Below are 19784 nucleotides of genomic sequence, written 5' to 3' on the forward strand. Positions count from 1 at the left end.
TTTTAAAACTCCCGCACCATATTGTTTAGCCAAAATAATTTTAAGAAATGCCTAAAAATAGTGACAGATACGAAAATTAAATGGGTTAAAAATGAAAGGCCATTTAATATTTTTTCTTAATTGCATTTACATCCTTTACATAAAATAGCTATTCAAAAGAAATGCCTAAAAATAGTGACAGTTACGGAAATTAAATGGGTTAAAAATGAAAGGCCATTTAATAATTTTTTTTAATTGCATTTACATCCTTTACATAAAATAGCTATTCAAAACGTCCCAAAACTCAACTTTTATATATGTATAGATATAGCTAATTTATTTTTAAGTTATAAATTTGTTAAATTCTAGTCACCAAATTTGAAATCTTAATATTAATTTTTTAATTGTTTTCATCCATATACAAAATATAGTCATTTTGTGATATTCAAATTAACATTAATTCATTAAAATAAGAAAAAAAACACACATTTATTTAATAAAACACGTTATTTTAAACATCATCAAAAGACAAATTTTATAATATAAATATGATAATGTAGAAAAATTGAAACTTTATAATTTAATATATCGATTTAACTTAATGAAACTGACTAAATTTGACCAAAATACATAATTTATGTAACTATTAAGCCTTTTATTTTTCCTTGGGTTAGCTTGTTGATAAAATAGTTAATGCCCAATACTTAAAAAATGATAAATACAATTCTGCAAATCTACAATGACACGACTTTTGAAATTTTCATTTATCCAATTTACAATATGTAGGCCAACATTGAAAGAAACAGACATTTGGGCCTGAATAAAATGAATAAGTGGAAACCAAAAATATGTTCCATTTTTCCAATATTAACATTACAGAAATAGAGACATTTGGGGCCGAATAAAATGAATAAGTGGAAACTAAAATTGAAAGGTTGCTGCAATATACAACAGCCGTATGAACCATTTGATTCAATTTGACATATTCAACAAATACTCAATATGGTTTCAATGAAAAAAACCTACAAAAGATAACATTTTGAACATACAACAATGAATACTTGCTTTACATATCTTATACTCCACTATCTCAGAATATTGAGGCTCTAGCAGAAGGTGAGTCGGTCGACTCAGCTGAAGCATGTTTCTTGGCGAAGTACTCTTCAGCATGGGCAAGGTTCTTTATTACAGATGGCTTCACCCATTTCTTTTGCCCTGGAAGCATGGTTAGTGAGCAACCAGCTGCCTCAATCTTCTCTTTTGCTGATGCTGAGAAAGCTCGGGCCTTGAAGTCGAGCTTCACACTCAAGTCCCCATCACCTAAGATCTGATACAAGATTTATATGAGGAGCTAACATGGAAGTCCAATGATTTCTGAAGGTTCAAACAACTGAGTTCTTAGTTGAATGTATTATAGAGATGATGGAAGTCCAACTGTTTTTTTAGGTATTATAAATCATCTAATATGTAGAAATATGTGAAGGGGCTGGAAGTTTCTTTCTTTACAAAACCAACCATTCATATATACTTCAATACACATGGATAAGAGTAATCTCAGTAGAGTGGTTCCAGTGATCATGAAAGAGATGAGATTAATCCTTGTTGCTTTTATACAATTTCAAAAGACTGATAAATATAATCTTCTTTCAAGTAAAAGATGCCCAACATTTTAGCATTCAATTGTTCGTTACCTTGAGAGGAAGTCTCCTTTCCCTTCCTGATGGGTTTATCAGACCTTTCTTCTTCAAGGACTCCAACGAAACTTCTTCTACTTCTTGAAATCCAGCATCTGCAATATCTTTCAAGTTCACAGGTACATATTGTGGTAGTCCAGCACGCATGCCTGGATGCACGAAAGCAAGCCAGATCAGTATCTGCATAACTTAAGTATATACTGTGCTCATTTGAACATCTCAGATGATGCTTCAGGCAGGAAAGTTTACAGAATATTCAACGGGGAGGTAGTTCATGTACAGACATGAAACAATTGCATCACTGAACTGGCATTGCAGTGCAATGATGATCAGATAAGAAGCTTCAAACATTGCAAACAGATTATGCAAAAAAGTTAGTTATAACTTATGAGGTACCAGCTGAATTTAATTCAAATAAAGCGGCCAACTTCCCCAAGGTAAATAAAGATTACGACTACTTGTTCCCAAACTTCACTTAAAACAAAATACAGCCACAGAGACAATCGTTGACAAGCATATCCTGACTGCATACACCTGCAACTCGCATCTGTGAGCGCACTCACAAAAACTGAAACACATCTTAAAACAAAAAGGTTACACAAGGTGGCCAATCAAGGTAACCAACCAATACATAATTACATATAGAAATATCTTCTACCTTTCTACTATATTCTCAAATAGAGCTAGCAATTAATATGAAAATATTTGGCAAGCACGATATCCTAATGTAAATTTAGTGCTGCTATGAAGAACTCGAACGAAAAGGAAGCCCTCTTCAAATTTACCTCAATACTCTACAATGTCCACTCAACAAAGCACACACACAAGGCTTATGATCTAGAACTTAATCTAATAAGATTGTACTAGAGGAACAAAGTACATTGAATGACCTGAAATTAAACAATAAGAATGAATCCACTCTACTAGATATCAGTAACAAGATAGCATATACACAATCCATCAGAATTCAGAAACCACTATATCACTTTTGTGCCTCTACACCCATGCCACTTCTCCATTTTACTATGCAAAATTCAAATCAACCAAACTCACAACCACCTTTCAAGTCAACCAACACTATTTACCAAGAATAAAAACAAAATTAGGCAAATTGATTCAACAATTTGAAAGAAATATTAAAGTACCTCCAGCAATGCCCTTCAATTTGGGGATTCATCGATAGAGGGGCATCTGGCTGCCGTCAAATCCCCTCTTTACCCCGGGACCGGACCACGATTTCTGACCCCTCATTCCGAAGCCGCAACTCCCCCCCTGCCCGGCGGCGTGGCCTCGGCTCTTTCTCTTCGCCTTCTTCCGGGACCCCAGCTGCGGGCCCAAGTTATCGAGGCGAAATCGAGCATTTCCAGCAGAATTCTGAACGAGAAGAGACTTCCGTGGCTTCAAATAGAGATTTATGGAGGGAAAAGGGGATGGATTCGCCATCAGAGTTGTTAGGTTGCCCTGTAAATTGAAGGAACGTATCACAACTCAAATAAAGCGAGGTAAAATTGCATAGAGAATGAATTGGTTGCTTTGAGAGTGCATGTGTAATGTGATAGAGAATTAACCTTGAAATCAGAATAGAAGAGAATGGGAGAAGATGATTATAGTGTCCGCGATAGCGAGGACACTTTGGTGACAAGCCACTTTTTTGTGTTTATTGCAATAGTGGACACCTTTTTGTCACAAATCACATTATTTTTTTAATTATTTATATATTTAATTTAATTAGAATAAAAATTATCAGAATGAAAATAATTAGTAAACGAAAAAAAAAAAATTGGGGTCCAAATATTCATTGTATTATGGATAGGGGAAAATTATACAACGAACATTTTATAATTTTTTTTTAAAAAACACCGCCACTGTCTACTCGGTGGCGTCATCCGAATCCGCCGCTTGTTCTCCATCTTCCTCGTTGCCCCCGCCGCCGCTGCCCTTGTCCACCCCAGCTGCTCCCTAATCTTCTGCATGAGCTCGTAGTATATCGCCTTGGTGACCGGGTCGGTCGCGGTCTCGTAGTGAACACGTTCTCCTAGAGTTGTTTCATCAACTGCACAGCCAAGTTCCTGTTCAACACCGAGTGGGGAGTAGAACCCATGGAGCGCGATCCAGATGCGGCCGCGGAGAAGCGGGAAGCACCTGCGGCTCTAGCATCTCGGATAATGGACTGTTGGCCCTGAGGGCGTGGGCGTCTGGAGTGTGTGGCGGAGGGCTCATCCGAAACATCATCGTTGAGGTCGATTGTACGTGAGCCGCTGCTGCTGCTGTAGTTCCCGGCTCTGCTGAGTCTACTCCGCTTCGGCCCAGGAGCAAGCTCTTCGGCACAAATGGCCTTGAATTTCGGGCAGTTCTCGATAACGAGAAATTCTTCCCTGTAGCCGAACTTAGGCCACCCTTCAATGTTGAACTGGGAGAATGAAAATGCCTTCATGTCGGCTTCGTTGCGGCCACTCTCAGCAGTGCACATGTTGTTCTCGTATATGCCCGCAACCTCTTGACAGCTTTCAGAATCCTCCCCCACTTTGTGCGGTTCTGGTCCGGCTCACACGGGGCGGTGCCTCTCAGCTTGAACTCTTTGTAGGCCACCAGAACGTACCTCCAGAAGCGTAACTCGGTCTGATTATTGCCAACTGCGGCGTCAGATGTGACGGCATCCCAGTCCCTTGCCACAGCAATGGACTCCTCTTTTGGTGTAGTGCGTGGACCGACGACCGCCCCCTGTGGCCTCCCCGCCGCGGCTGCCGGCGCCGACTGCCCCACCGTCACCGCCGCCTCTTCTCCCCCAACCGTCGCCGCCTCCTCGTCTCCCCCCACCGCCGGAGCCGCCTCCTCTCCCACCGCTGGAGCCGCCGACACCTCCGCCGCCCCCGCCGACTCTCGTTGGAACCGGCGTCTCCACGCGTGCTGGCGGAGTCTCCGGTAGGCTCGGACTCATCATTCCCATCATCTGCTCCAATGTGAATCTATCAAAATCCAGACAGAGGATATTGGGTGGGCTGGAAACAGTGAGAAGGGGTATCCGGATGCGGATGGTTGATCGCGTCCATGTCAGGTCGGTAATCCCCGAACGCCGATTAAGAATGACTCGTATTCCTCTGAACAGAGGAGGATTGACCCCGATATTGGGGTGTATGTTGCCACGACGGGGATGTCGGCGCCCACGACTGGGATGGAGGGGGAGTGAGACTCGATCTCCACGGCTATGTAGGAGGATAGTTGCCGTGGCCCGAGTCTCCGGTGCCAAGGGAATCACTGCCTCCACCGTGCTCATTAACGAAAAAAATAGAGTGAAAAAGGGATAGAGAGTGAAATTGGGAGTGTAGATGTGCGTGGCGTATGGATGAAGTGGGAGGGATTGTTTTTTTAGAGGGAGTATTTATAAAAAATGCACGAAATTAAAAATAAAAATAAAAATTTTCGGGCGGCGGCGCGGTGCACGGGCTCCGCAATAGCTCGCCGCGGGCACTGCCGCGGCTCTCACCCCCCCGCCCCGTCCACGCCGAGTAGTCGGCTGAGGACTGTCCGCCCCCGATAGCCGCGGTCCATGTGTCCTTCACTATAGGGAGGCGCCGCGGATTCGGCGGCCGCCGGGCTCCCCTATTGTGGACACTCTTAGTACTAGTAGAAGCGGAAGGAATCACCTACAAAAAACCCTAAAACAAATCTCCAACCTACAACAAACCCTACAAATCCTAAAACACACTCACAACAAAATAAAATGGATCCACCATCACTTATTAAAATTGCTCATGTTTATGAGATTATTTTATTTTGTTGTGAGTGTGTTTTAGGGTTTCTTGTAGGTGATCCCCTCCGTACTGAGAGAGGTGGGAGTGTAGTGCACGCGGAGGAGTACGTGCAGAGGCTGAGTGAGCTCAAGATGGAGGAGATAAGGCTGTCGGAGGGCATCTCAATTGGGCAAAGTCTTGATAACCAGTCATGACAATCGTGTCGCCACAAATCCTCACGTGCTGCGTTTCTTGACCGAGAAGAAGAGTTGGGAATTACTCCAGTTACAGATTTTTGGTGAGCTTGACAAGTGCCCTGATACGCTCAAGTCTACTGGGGAGCGGATGGCTCGAGATTGTGATGGGTTGCCACTTGCAGTAGCAGCAATTGGAATTAGCCTAGTGGTCTAGTCAAGCCAAGAATCTGACTGAGAAGTGGGAGGTGGCGTCTGAGAATGTCACGATGTATGTTATGGATTAGAATGTGCAGCATTGTGTTCTTGAGCATGTAGAGTTGAGTTACGCTAGATTGGATCAGCGTTTGCAAGAATGCTTCCTTTATTTGGGAGTGTTTTCCAAAGGTCATGAGATCCCTGTTCGGACATTGCTTCATTTGTGGATGGCAGAATGCCTTCTACATGACCAGAGACACATAGTGCCAAAAATATTTAATGCAAGCTGCTGGCATATTTAAGCTTAAAACTGGAGAGTTTCTGTGTTTGGAGAAAACTGCATATGAATATTTGCGTGAAGTTAGATCTCATTCACAAGAAGTTAGATCTCATGCGGTTAAGCCCAATTGTGCAGCAGTATCAAGAGGGTGTAGAGGATGTCAACTACATACACCAAGGGGGCAATAAATACTATAACAACTCATGCACCAACCAAGGGGGTGGAAGTTACAACCAATTTGGGAACAAGACGCTTCCTAACTTATCATATGGGAACCCCAACAGTACCCTACAACCACCACCAGGGTTCATAGTCTCTCAAGGGATGATCGAGCCGCAGAAAAAGAGTTCAGAGGAAATACTGAATGCTTTCACGACACAGTCATATAAGAACATGGAGCATACAAACAAGAGGTTTGAAAAGGTAAAGACTGACGTGCACAACATTGAAGCACATTTGAAGAACTTAGATTCATAGATGAGTCAGATTGCTCAAGCGTTGAGCAGCCAGCATAAGCCAGGGCAATTCCCAAGGCAGCCAATTGTAAATCCTAAGGATTGCAAGACAATTCACTTGAGGAGTGGGAAGAGTTATGAGGGTCCTTCTATGCCAGAGACCCCACCAAAGCCTGTAGCTGAGCCAAACACTTCACCAATGGAAGAAGCAGAAGTTGAGACAAAAAATGATGAACTTGAAACATCACCTCCTGCAGTTCACCCTCCTGAGGTGAACACACTAGTCAAGCCAACAGAGGTCAGAGTACCATTTCCCCATGTGCTGCAAAAGAAGAAGAAAGATGATTTGTTCTCCAAATTCTGGGAGATCTTCAAGAAGGTACATATTAACATTCCGCTGATTGAGGCACTACAGCAAATGCCTGGATATGTTAAATTTCTTAAGGAGACTGTCTCCAAAAAGAAGAAGTGGGGGCAATATGAAACCGTTAACTTGACGAAAAACTGTAGTGCAATTTTGCAAAGGAAGCTTCCTGCCAAGATGAACGATCCGGAGAGCTTTACTATTGAATGAACTATTGGAGACTGTTTTGTGGGGAATACCTTATGTGACCTTGGAGTTAGCATTAACCTCATGCCATTGTCCTTGTATAAAAAGATGAAGATTGGTCCGTTGAAGCCCACCACCATCACGCTGCAGATGGCTGATAGATCAGTGTCCTCTGGATTGTGGAGGATATATTGGTAAGGGTAAATGAATTCGTCTTCCCAGCCGACTTTGTGATATTGGACATGGAGGAGGACGGAAAAGTACCTCTCATTCTAGGAAGACCCTTCCTAGCCACATGGAAGGCCTTGATTGATGTCGATAATGGAGAGCTCACATTTCGCTTCAATGGCCAAAGTGTAACATTTTCCATCTATGAGGACTTGAAGAGGCACGGCGGGGGAATCCGGAGGAAGCTTTCAGCATTGCAATGTGGTGACCACGGTGGATGAGTGTGTTTTTTTTTCCTCAAACACCATCACGGCGAGGGGCTAAGGTGGACCCCCAACCTGTATATATCAAAAATCACCAAAAGAACATACATTATCCAAGCCCAAAAGTGACTCGGTCCGCACGAAAGATACAAATCACAAGAGCTAACAAAGCTACTATGGTATCCCCACAGACCGGGTACTAACCATCTAAATAACGAGAAAACAAACCTAACAAAGCTATACACCAAAATAACAACAAGGATGATGGCCAAAAGATGGCCAACTCCAAAGGAAAACAAAAAACCATAAATCAAAACCACGAACCATGTGAAGTCATCCATCTCGATATCTGAATTTGAAGTTCGGATAGCCCAACTGGTCCATCCTGACCGAGGCGCTGAATCCGCATCAAAGGTGATGGCAGGGGTCTGGACCCCCTACCTGCCAAAAAATCGACTGAACGGTTGCCCTCTCGATAGATGTGAGAGAACATAAACTGCGTCTGTGCGAGCAAAGTGCGAATGCGAGCCATGTGATGTCTCACATCCGCTGCTTCTCCGTGTCTTGAAGTGAACACCGCGACCACTGCTGCCGCATTCATCTCGACCCAAACATGCGATGAGAACTGCATAGCCAAAGTCAGCCCGTGAAGAAGAGCTAAGAGCTCCACCTCGAAGGCCGACCCAGCTACGAGGGGCGTGCAAAAGGCCCCCAGGAGTGAACCGTCTGAACCACGAACCACTCCCCCACCGCTTGCCTGTCCCGTCGAGCTAGTAAAGGCCCCGTCGGTGTTCAGCTTCACCCAAGGATCGTCGGGTGGATGCCAAAGCACTTGCAGGGATGGTAGAACTCGCCGGCGAGGAGAAATCGAAGGCATGAAGTCGACGGCCGGGGTGCAACCGCGCCAATGAAGGGGGACTAGCACACCCGCCGCCACCAAGATCCGCAAATGTTGAACAACCTGCCAAATAACATGTGAAGAACGAATAGAAATACCGCGGTGCTTGCAGCTATTCCTCTCCGTCCAAATAAACCAGTATACCAAACAGGGAATAATGAAGCTGATGTGCAGGGCGGTGGCCCTGTGAGAGGACCTCCACCAAAAACCTAATCTAAGTGCAATATCAGTGCACGTGTGAATGTGTGTGCTAATGTAAGGGAACCAGCCATCGAAGTAATCCCAAACCGATCTCGCCAGAGGACTCGACACAAACAAATGCTGAAACGACTCAACTGAAAAAGAAGAGACACAACACAGACACTTGGATGCAAGAGAGATACCGCGGGCCTGAACATAACACTCAACAGGGACCCTCTGGAGGAGGAGGCGCCAGATGAAGACAGAGATGGTCGGAGTCAGCCCAGCATTCCAAACCATGCTAAGTCCAAAATGTCTAGGGGACCGTGTCCGGATGAGCTCCCAAGCTGAGGCCGTCGAGAACTCGCCATCGCCAGTGAGGCTCCATCGCATAACATCCCGCCTGCTCGTCTCGATCGGAACAGCCATGATAAAATCCAACACATACAAAGGCACACCATACAAAGCCAAATAATCATGCAGTTTTTCAACATGCCAAGTATGATCACGCCAAAACCTAGAGACCTCAGCGGCAGGAAGATCAGTCCCAGGCGGACAATAGGTCCTAAGGGGAAGATCCCCGACCCACACGTCGTCCCAGAAACTAATCCGCCCTTCACCGAGGGACCACCTAATGAGACCATGCACCTGACCCCTAATACCAGTGAGACGATGCCATATAGGACTATCATGCACAGAGTAAGGAGAAATGAAAGCACGACCAGCATGGAAACAATACTTGCGCATGGTGAACTGCGCCCATAAAGAATCCTGCGCGAGAAATCTCCACCAGAGCTTGATGCTGTAAGCTTTGACGACCTCGCGGAAACGACGGATGCCGAGGCCTCCCTCATCCAACGGTAGGCAAATCTTCTTCTTCCAGCTAACCCAGTGAATCTTCCTCCGCTCTCCAACCGTGCCCCAAAAGAACCGGGCCAAGATCTGCTCCAACTCCCTCATCTAATACTCATACGGCTTCAAGACCTGGAAGATGTGAAGAGGGATGGTGACAAGGGTGCTCTTGATCAGAGCGAGGCGCCCTCCAAGAGAAAGATGTCTGTGAGACCAGCTGTGAATCCGATCCACCATCTTCTGTCGGATATCTAAAAGGTAGTCGGCCTTCAGCCCCCCCTTATAGATAGGGACACCGAGGTAAGTGAAAGGGAGGAATCCCTGCTGGAATCCACTCGCCTCTGCCACCTCAGCCGCCCAAGCGTTGAACTTCTCAAAGAGGTAGAAATGACTCTTTCCCCTGTTCACCATCTGACCCGACACGGCGGAATAGTGCTCGAGACAATGTACCAGCCTCTCCACGGACTGTCTGTGCGCCCTGACAAAAATGATAATGTCATCGGCATAAGACAAATGGGATATGGCCGGCACACGCCTAACACATCTATACTCCATATCCGGATGTGTGTCAACAAACCTGTTCAAGCTCCTCGAAAGATAATCTGCAGCAAGCACGAACAGCGAAGGCGATAATGGATCTCCCTGGCGAAGTCCCCTCGTAGACTGGAAGAAACTTGTTGGAGCCCCGTTCACAAGCACTGAGAACCAGCATGAAGAGATGCATCGGTCGACCATACTCACCCACCCCGGCGGGAATCCCATCCTCTCAAGCACCAGGAGGAGGAAAGGCCACTGCACTCGATCATAGGCCTTAGCCATATCTAGCTTGAGGGCCAGATTTGGCGAATTTGCCTTCTTAATGAGCGACCTGCCGATATCATGAATCAATTCCTGAGCCAAGAGCACATTATCACTAAGCAAACGACCCTTTACAAAACCGCTCTGGTTCGGCGCCAAAACTTGAGGAAGCAGCGGCGCCAAACGCGATGTCAAGATCTTGGTGATGATCTTGTTGGTCACGTTGCAAAGGCTAATCGGCCTGTACTCTGCCCAGGTCGCCGGGCTTGCCTTCTTCGGCAAGAGTATGATGGTCGTGGCTGTGAAGCTGCAGGGCATAGGAGCTCCTAAGAAGAAGTCCGCCACTGCTGCCACCACCTCTGCTCCAACGATGTCCCAACAGTGCTGGAAGAAAAGAGACGAGAAGCCATCCGGTCCCGAGGCGCTGTCCCCATTGATACCAAAGACCACCGCCCTCACCTCATCGTAGTCGGGAACTTCACAGAGGCCCTCGCGGTCCACGGTCTCTGGGAGACTGCGCAAGAGATCAAGGTCCGGCTGCTCCAAGTGCTCAACGTCTGACGTGAGAAGCCGCTGGAAGTAGCCAACCGCCGACTGTCTGATGTCCTCCTCTGCCGTGAGAGTCTGTCCTCCTGCCTGAATGGCGTGAATCCGGGACTTCACCCGCTTCTGACGCACCCACCCATGGAAGAATTTGGAATTTCTTTCGCCTTCTGCCGCCCACCGAATGGCAGCCTTCTGCTTCCAGAAATCCTCCTCCATCCTAGTGCGGAGTACGTAGAGGGCGGTGCAACGACTAAGCTCACTCCTGTGGGCACATGTGGGGTCCCCGTCGTAAGCCGCCTGCGCAGCGGCAACGGCCTCCTCCGCCTCCCTCAGCTTGTCAAAGATGTTCCCAAAGACCTCCCTGTTCCATCCCTTGAGAAACCCTTTAGAAGGGTGGCCTTTACCAACTCGTCAGAAGATCAACTAGAGGGGTGTATTTTTAACTCAATTTATTCCTTTCATCTTTTTGATATGTTTGATGCTAACCCTGAGTTAATTGAGTTTGTAGGTGCTCTAGATTCAGTGAAGGAGATCCCCAATTCACGCTGTCATCATTTCCTACCTCTTAGGAATGAAGAAGAAGACGACAAGGATGAAGAGAAGGATAAGAAAGTAGAGTTGAAACCTCTACCACCATATCTGCATTATGCATTCTTGGGAGAAGAAGGTGACACTCTGTCGGATGTGGTGAGGAAGGAGGTAATAAAGTGGTTAGATGCCAACATCAGATATGCCATTTTAGATAGTGAGTGGGTGATTCCTAATCAAGTGGTGGCCAAAAATTGCACGGGATCGGTGCCCGGTCTGGCCTTTCTCGCGCCTTTAAAGGTCGGCGCACAGCCAAAAAGCAGCAGGATTTCATTGCTAGCTTGGTGCGGCAGCCTCATCACCCGCCAGATCAGTAGAGGTCAGCCTCAATTCCACACTCTTTCAAACTTATCCTTGCCTTGACTTGGAATAAGTTTGGGGGTATGTTTAGTGGAATTGAGTCTCTTTCCCCTCCATTCTCCCTATTTTTAGTTATCTTTTTATTTTTATTTTTATTTTTGTTTTTGTTTTTGTTTTTGGTTTTTGTGTTTACCTTTTGTGTGTTTTTGTTGTTTGTTTGCTCCTTTCGGTGAAATTGAATGGGAATTATATGGCGAGATGAACTAAGTTTGTTTGTTGGATGAGTTGCCTATGATGAAATGTGGTTAAAAATGTTTGCGAAAACTTGTTGATTTAGCTAAGTGACTTGTGTTTCCTATTTGTGATTTGTCAAAAGTGAATTGCTCGTTGCCTTGTCTTTTGCCAAATAGTACCTTGTGAGGATTTAGACCACATCTTTTCTAAAAAAATATATGTGTGATTTTTCATCAACTATGTCATATGTTTCTAGAACTTGCTCTCGGTCTGCTTGAATCTGCATAGTGATTATAGTGATAGGAGATGATGTTAGGCCATCCTTTCTAGCCTTAACTTAATCTTGAACTAAATTGCGAATCATAATCCTGTGCTAGCCAATTTTGAGCTTAAGCCTTTTTATTTGATAGCCAAAACTATGAGTTGGATCTCTGTTGGGTCACAGGAAAAGAAATTTTTGGGAAAGGATATTGTAGTAGCAAGAATGTTGCAAAAAAAAGAAGAAGAAAAAAATAAATGACATGCAAAGCATGCAAAAATATAAACAAAGAAAGAAAGAAAGAAAGAAAAGGGAAATTCTGTGTTCGATTGGGTAAGGAGATTGAGTTTGAGATTGAATAAGAGTTGTTAAAGAACAAAATATGAGGATTGGGAAGTTGAGAAGAGTTTAGGCAAAGCCTAAGTCTACTGAGATTTGTAATACGCATGGCGGAGTAGTTGTAGTTTCATGTCGGGATTATAAGTCACTTTGGCCAAATGTTCCTCACCTAACCAAAAAGTCTTACATTACAACCTTTAGAAAAGACATTTCAGATCTTAGATCTATATTCACAACATAGCAGAGGAGAGTCTAGACTTCGAGCAAACCTATGATAAACTATACATTTTTTATTGACTTGAGAGTTCCATATTTTACCTAAACACTTTGAGTGTGAGAGAATGTTGAAAAAAAATCACACTATATATATCCTGTGAGGGGAATTGACAAGGTGGAATACGTGCTAGTAGCTTGAAGCAATGTTCGATATGGTTCTACCTGTTTGCGAAGCTATTGATACATGATGTCTTGTTTTCTTGTACTGGGGCAATAATGAAAATCCAACATACTTGTAAGAGTTTATATTCTTTGTTTTCTTCTTGACATGCCTTGTTGTATTATTCCATGTATGTACTCCTTACAATTTCCAATTAACCTCGTTTTCCACTTGAACAACCGCCCAAGCTATTGGGAACATTTGGTTGTCCCATCACTTCCAATTGCTGAAAATAGTACAACCCCTAAATAAGTCTTAAAAAAATGCACCGTCCAGACCTATAACTCTCCTACAACCTCTCATGAAGCCCTTTCTCAACCCACTAAACCCTATATATATGCTCTTAAATGATGAACCAATTTCCACATCAATTTCAAATCTTCCTTCTTTTATCTACCTTCATCAACTCCGATACGTAACTCCTAAGATTTGCATAGTGGTCCTCCACAGAGCCTGTCAACAACTCAATGATCTTTTTTTTATCGCATTGTACAACTTCCACTTCGATGCATCATGTGCGTACCTCTGCACTAAGTCTCTTCTCAGCTCCTTAATAGTTGTATCAGGCTCTGAAACGTGATCAGATACTTCTTAGCAATTTAGCTGGATGTAACTAATTTGCTTTTCATATTCCTAGAGCATGTGTGGACATCCTGCAAATTTTTTATCTCAAAAGACCCATACTTATTGACCTTACTCCCATAACACTTCCACTTGCAAGGTTCTTTACATCCAGCTTCCACCTGGTCCTCATTAGCCATTTTGAAGTGTATTTCCTAACCATTGCATTGTCAGTCAATGCTTCCCTAACTTGATATCCATTCACATATCTCATTACAAGTGTCAACTTCAATGTTTTATGATCACATTTGGGATTATACACACACCTTCTACGTCTTTATGTTAGCCTGGCACTTCCATCTTCTTCATCAGTGGAATCAAAGACGACATCATCATCGGATTCTTCATTATCTGACCCACCACGTTCAACTATAGCACTGCTTTCGGAGAAAGCAGATATAACACCTGTAAATAAAAGCAGATATAACACCTGTAAATAACTCATTACTTATAACCCTAAGATTTGATTGTTTTAATTTCCCTCTGGCTTGTGTATATTCTTCATCATCTGACGCCAACTCATCATAGTACATCTCATCATCCGTTTCATCTTCCTCGTCACTGGATGGAATATAACTTATCTCATTATCTGACTCACCCTCCTCCTGTCCTGCTCCCTCATCCCGCCCTTGCCTATCTCTTACTCCGTCACCCACTCCAAGATCCCCCACACTAAACGCCAGAATTCCCCACAGTAAACTCCTCCACACCAGTATCCCCCACGGTAAACTTCTTCGCGATAGGATCCCCCAAAGTAAACTCTTCTACACCAAGATCCTCCACATTAAACTCATCAACACCAGGATCCCCTACGCTAGGATCCTCCAGGCCAGGCTTACCAACACCAGATTGTGTTCCATCAACAATATACACACTCAAAATTCTTGTTCTAAGCTCAAGATGTGACGACAACACCATCACACCTTTGTCATCTCTAATATCTACCATTTTCATAGACGTAGGTATCTTATATGTAAGTTTACTCCACTGATCATAGCCCAATTTCTTAACTTCATCAATTAAATCAAAAAATCCAAATCTGTCTTCATCAAAATCAACCTTAGGAGTTATATTTCCCCCTACATCTAACTCCAAGCCACCATCTTTTACAATAGAACCACCATGATGAAAATGTATATCAAATTCAACCCTGCAATTTTGATTCAAAATTTCAGTCAGCAACTAAATTGTGCAAACAACCAATCTGTAATCAAAATACTTTGTAGTCTAATTCATGGGGTTCATAAAACTACTAAAACTTCAAGCAAATGAATAAACTTGTTGATTCAATTATAATACTCAACTTGCTAAGTCAGTCGCGTACTCCAAATCAAACTTTTTATATGTGGGAACCCATACAAACACAAACAAACAAGGGGGAATTTTGAAAAACGTATTCACCACCACAAGTTGGAAAAAAACTACCCAAATTGAAAAAAAAATTGAAATCAGGGACCCACCTCATCGACATTGAGGACGATATTCACGACCACGCGCTGAAATAAACCTCCAAAAATTGTTGTTGCTTGTTTCTGTTACCAATTATCCAAGAATCTTTGAAGAAATTGCCTAAACTGTGTTCCTAGGGTTTGTGAAAGAGATAAAAGGTTTTGTGTTTTTATTTTTGTAGAGTAGCGTCGCAGGTGATTGTTTCTAATTAAATTCCTTGTGTTTTTATTAAACTAGTATTAACACCCGTATGCACGGGACATAAAAGTTTCAAATTATAAATACAAAATAAATGAATATACAAAACCATAAACCATGTATGGCTATATCTTTCACCCAAATATTACATTAGTACGCACAAAAATATAGTCATTTTCATTTATAGAAAGTTATCCCAATTTATTACCCATATACACCAAGTTATTTATAACTTATACCACCATTAAAACATTATTTCAACTACTCTTCCCCCCTCTCATACTTTACAAATTTTATCTTAATTTCCATAGCATATTATATGCCTATATTTTTATTGAACGAAGAGAGTAATGTACATAAATATAATATTTTAAGAAGCATAAAAGAGAAATAGGAATCAAAGTTATAAAGAACAAAATCTTATCTCATAAAAGAAATCAAAATCAAATAAATTGTAACTTTTCATACTACCTTTAGTGTCCACAATCTTATCTCATGACGCAAATTATATTGTCACAATCTCATCCTATGAATATCATCACCCAAACACTGTCATTTTACTTAATTAATATTTTAACATTTCTTGAATATATGTACTATGCAAGTTTAGAGAATTTGTTTTTCTTTCATCCAAAATAAAATTATAATAAAATTTTATATAGTTATACTATCTTAATAATAACTTATAAAAAAAATTAAATGTCTCAATAAAAAAAATACTTAAATCGCAACAAATATTATAATAGTAAGTACCAAATGGATCTTTAACACTATAGGTTTTAATGACTTAGCATAACTTATGATGTATGGCCAAAGACTAAATACATAGTAATTATTTATCATAGATAAAATAAAATCAACTCAATTAGAATTATGTATACTAAATTTAACTGTAGAATTAACTGTAGAATTATGTATACTAAATTTTGTATTATCCGATAATCACATTTTAGTTGACTATTTATTTCTTCCGTTTAATTTCAGACCGTAGCATAACTTGATATACATGGCCAAAGACTAAATGAGTTGTTAATATTGGAAAGAATAAATTTCTTACTTCCCACCACATACACGTATAAAAAGTAAATTGCCAACGATAATATTTTATGCATCTTATTTGTTTTGAATAATATGAAATTTACACTACTCTTATATTTAGAAGTTATACAAACTTTATAAATGAGATTTAATTTTACATATATGAACTGCCTTAATTTTACACTACTCTTAATACTAATCTTTAGTATTATTATTTAATTAATTAGAGACTAATTAAAATATAAGAATTGAAAACTTTAATTGAGTAATTATAGGATGAAAATTGTAAACATTACATATTTGTGTTGTCGTTTAGCTTGTGAATTATTTCAGAAAAAAAATATTACAATAAAGGATTAAATTGTAATTTTAACCTAAATAAATGGAAGGCAAACTAAACTCTATAGCACAATTCCAATTTTAATCCAAATATAAGGCTAATTAACATATACTACTACTTTTATAACTAAATTGTAATATATATATATATATATATATATATATATATATGAAGTATATACTAAATCCAATAAATTAATAGTCCAAATTAAATCTAACTTTTAAAATACAATAATACCTAATTTAGGACTATATTCAATTAAAAAGAAAATCAATCAATGTAGTATAAAATTTTCCAAAAATCCAACTCAATAAAAACCTAAATAAACCCTACCAACCCTACGATAAAAGTTGAGCCTCCCTATTCTCCATCTCTCTCCCAATCACGCCCCTCTCTTCCTTTCCTGCACCTCTACACACACTCTCTCAATAGGCCTCGCCACCTCCCTCTCTCTGCCAATCGACGCCGCCACGCCCACCGCCGTGCTCGCCGAGTTTCCTTCCATCCTGCTTAACTGTCTGTTTGGTCGGTCATGGTGTCGCCGGATGGCTCTTGCAGAGTTGCAGTGCCTGCACCGCCGCTGCTGCCTTCGTCCCTTCTGCCGCCGCTGCCTTTACTTTCCGGCCATGCATCTCCGGCGCTGGCCTCATCCCCGATGAAATATCTTTTTCATGTTTCAGAATATAGAATTTAAAACCAATATTAAGTTATTCAAAGTTGAAAGATTCTACATAGATTTTTGCTAATTTGATATGTTTGTTCCTTTGCCAAAGCCATTGCCGGAGTTTTCGCCGGAGCATCACCGGATTCCAAGCAGAACCACCCCCTATTTTGCAATCAGAAAATTAGAAAATTAGTCCATGATACATAAATGTAGATTCAACTAATGGCATGCTCTATTTAAAAGTGTTTCAAAACTTTCTCAAGAAGCTAGAATTTTGTTGAACAATACTCAAAATAAAATAAAGAAATAAAAGTCACTTCATCTCTCCATTTTCCCTCCAAAAAGGGTATCATTGTCTTTTCACCAAACTGGCACTTTAGATTATGATAGGTTTGTTTTGTTTTCTTTGTTTTTAGAATTGTATTTTGTTAAATAATAGTATTGTGTTTAATATTCTTAATAGATATGCCAACATGACATGCCACTTATAAGAATTTTGCCAAATAGGATTCAAAATGCCACATAAGCTAGCCGGATTTTACTCTTGACCCGTTGTGGAAAATACCAAACCGATTTGAAAGTTCATGATTTATGGTACTAATTAGAAAGTTCATGGGAAAAACCAGAATTTGTGCAAAGTTCGTGATATTAGGGAAGAGGGAGAGCATTGAAGTAGCCATAGATACAGATAGGGAGTATTCCAATGCAATGCAGGGGCTATTCTGCCGTAAAAATGGCGACGTTTTGCTTCAAACAATTACTCCCATTTACTCCACCGTCTAGGGATGTCAATCCAACCCGAAATCCGTGGGTCGGCCCGAATAGCCCGATAAAATTAGTGGGTTAGGGCTGTAATTTTTGTAACCCGAATACAAAACGGGCTATATGGTTAGCCAGAATGGGTTGGTGGGTTAAACGGATTGGCCCGAACGGTTTGCGGGTCTGCCCAACGAGTTGCAACTTTTAATTAAAAATTATTATATTTTAAGGGTTTTTTTATATTTTTGAATTACATGTGGCACAATCATTAGTCTTCTTTATTCTATACTTTTCCACTCGATCCCACACTATCAACCTTCAAGTTCCACCTTGATTCATTATTCCATCGTCCCATCATCTGCTAGTACTGTCTTACCACCACCAAAGTCAATCAAGACATTATTAAGAACTAACCCATCAAAATCTCAATATATTTATTATTTTAATAATAATTCATGTAAGATATGATATGATATTTAATTTTCATAAAGAATTAATTATGATCAATGCCAAAATAATGACATGAACACAGGCTTTAATTCGAATTGATTGATTTATTTTAGATTTATCTTTGTCTATATTGTAGTTGATCATGATTCTCTACAAATATTATTGAAGAAAACTATGAAAATTAAAAGATTTTGTATGATTCTAAAACTAATTAGAAGAAAAAAATATCCAAAATTTAAAATTATTTTATAGAGAAAAATTTTGATACAAGAGGTTATTTTCGAAAGTATTTTAGGCCGGAATAGTCCGATGGGTTAGCCCGAAACCCGGCGGGTTATGGATAGGGCTGAAAATTTATGACCCAAAAAATTCACAATCCGAATAGCCCGCACCCAAATAGCCCGGCAACCCAAGTGGATAGGCCCGAATCCGAACTGGTTAGCCCGATTGACATCCCTACCACCGTCAATACCGCTGTAGTACTAATTTTGCTTATATACTCCATTGTTATTTGTAAGAATAATTTGTTCAGTAGTACTCCTTCCATCTCGGCTAATATGACAAATTTCTTAGTCGACATGAGATTTTAGGAGTTGTTGGTTAAATGTAGAGAGAAAGATAGTTGAATATTTAATTGGGGAGAAAAAAAGTGAGAGAAAGTTTTCATAAATAGTAATGTGTAATATTCCTTGGGACAAACAAAAATGGAAAGTGTGTATCTTAAGTGTGAAGGGAGTAATACTAATTTTGCAATAAACACTAATTAAGATGATTAATCTTCAATTTAATGTCGGTTATTTTTCAAATTTTACAAAGAAATTGCGTCTCAATTTTTTATCTTTAAAAAAAGTACTGCTACTAAGTTTTTTAGTGATACGGTGTTGTTCCGTGAATAAATGAGTACATATAAGATTTTAACCACATTTTTATAAATTTTGAATATAAATTTTGACTAAGTTTTGTAGTGATACGGTGTTGTTCCGTGAATAAATGAGTACATACAATATTTTAACCACATTCTTATAAATTTTGAAAATAAATTTTGAAATCAACATATAGTACTACTTTGGTGTTTGTGTGATTGAAGAGGAATCACCTGAAAACGACTATTTTAGGTTTGTGGTGTGAGCATTCGAATTGATTAGTGAAAAATGACCAAACATAAGATCCATTGGTATTGGAAGTACTAAATGAATAGAAAAATTCAATATATTTACAAAGGTAGCATAAAACCACATGGCCTAATTATGAAGCATATATAATCACCTCCAACACCATTTAACACAAATTGGAGTGCCTCCACAACATTCTCTATAATTGTCT

General features: G+C 40.8%; 1 protein-coding gene and 1 pseudogene across 1 annotated transcript; one reads left to right on the forward strand and one right to left on the reverse strand.

Moving 5' to 3' along the window:
* Positions 1 to 901: 901 nt before the first annotated feature.
* On the reverse strand, positions 902 to 3288 carry LOC121757298 (annotated as a pseudogene).
* Positions 3289 to 6553: 3265 nt separating this feature from the next.
* LOC121757532 lies at positions 6554 to 7105 on the forward strand. Its single transcript, XM_042153060.1, has one exon. The coding sequence runs from the start codon at positions 6554 to 6556 to the stop codon at positions 7103 to 7105; it is 552 nt and encodes a 183-aa protein (XP_042008994.1).
* Positions 7106 to 19784: the final 12679 nt, after the last annotated feature.

Source organism: Salvia splendens, chromosome 12, assembly GCF_004379255.2.
Source record: "Salvia splendens isolate huo1 chromosome 12, SspV2, whole genome shotgun sequence".
Taxonomy (NCBI): domain Eukaryota; kingdom Viridiplantae; phylum Streptophyta; class Magnoliopsida; order Lamiales; family Lamiaceae; genus Salvia; species Salvia splendens.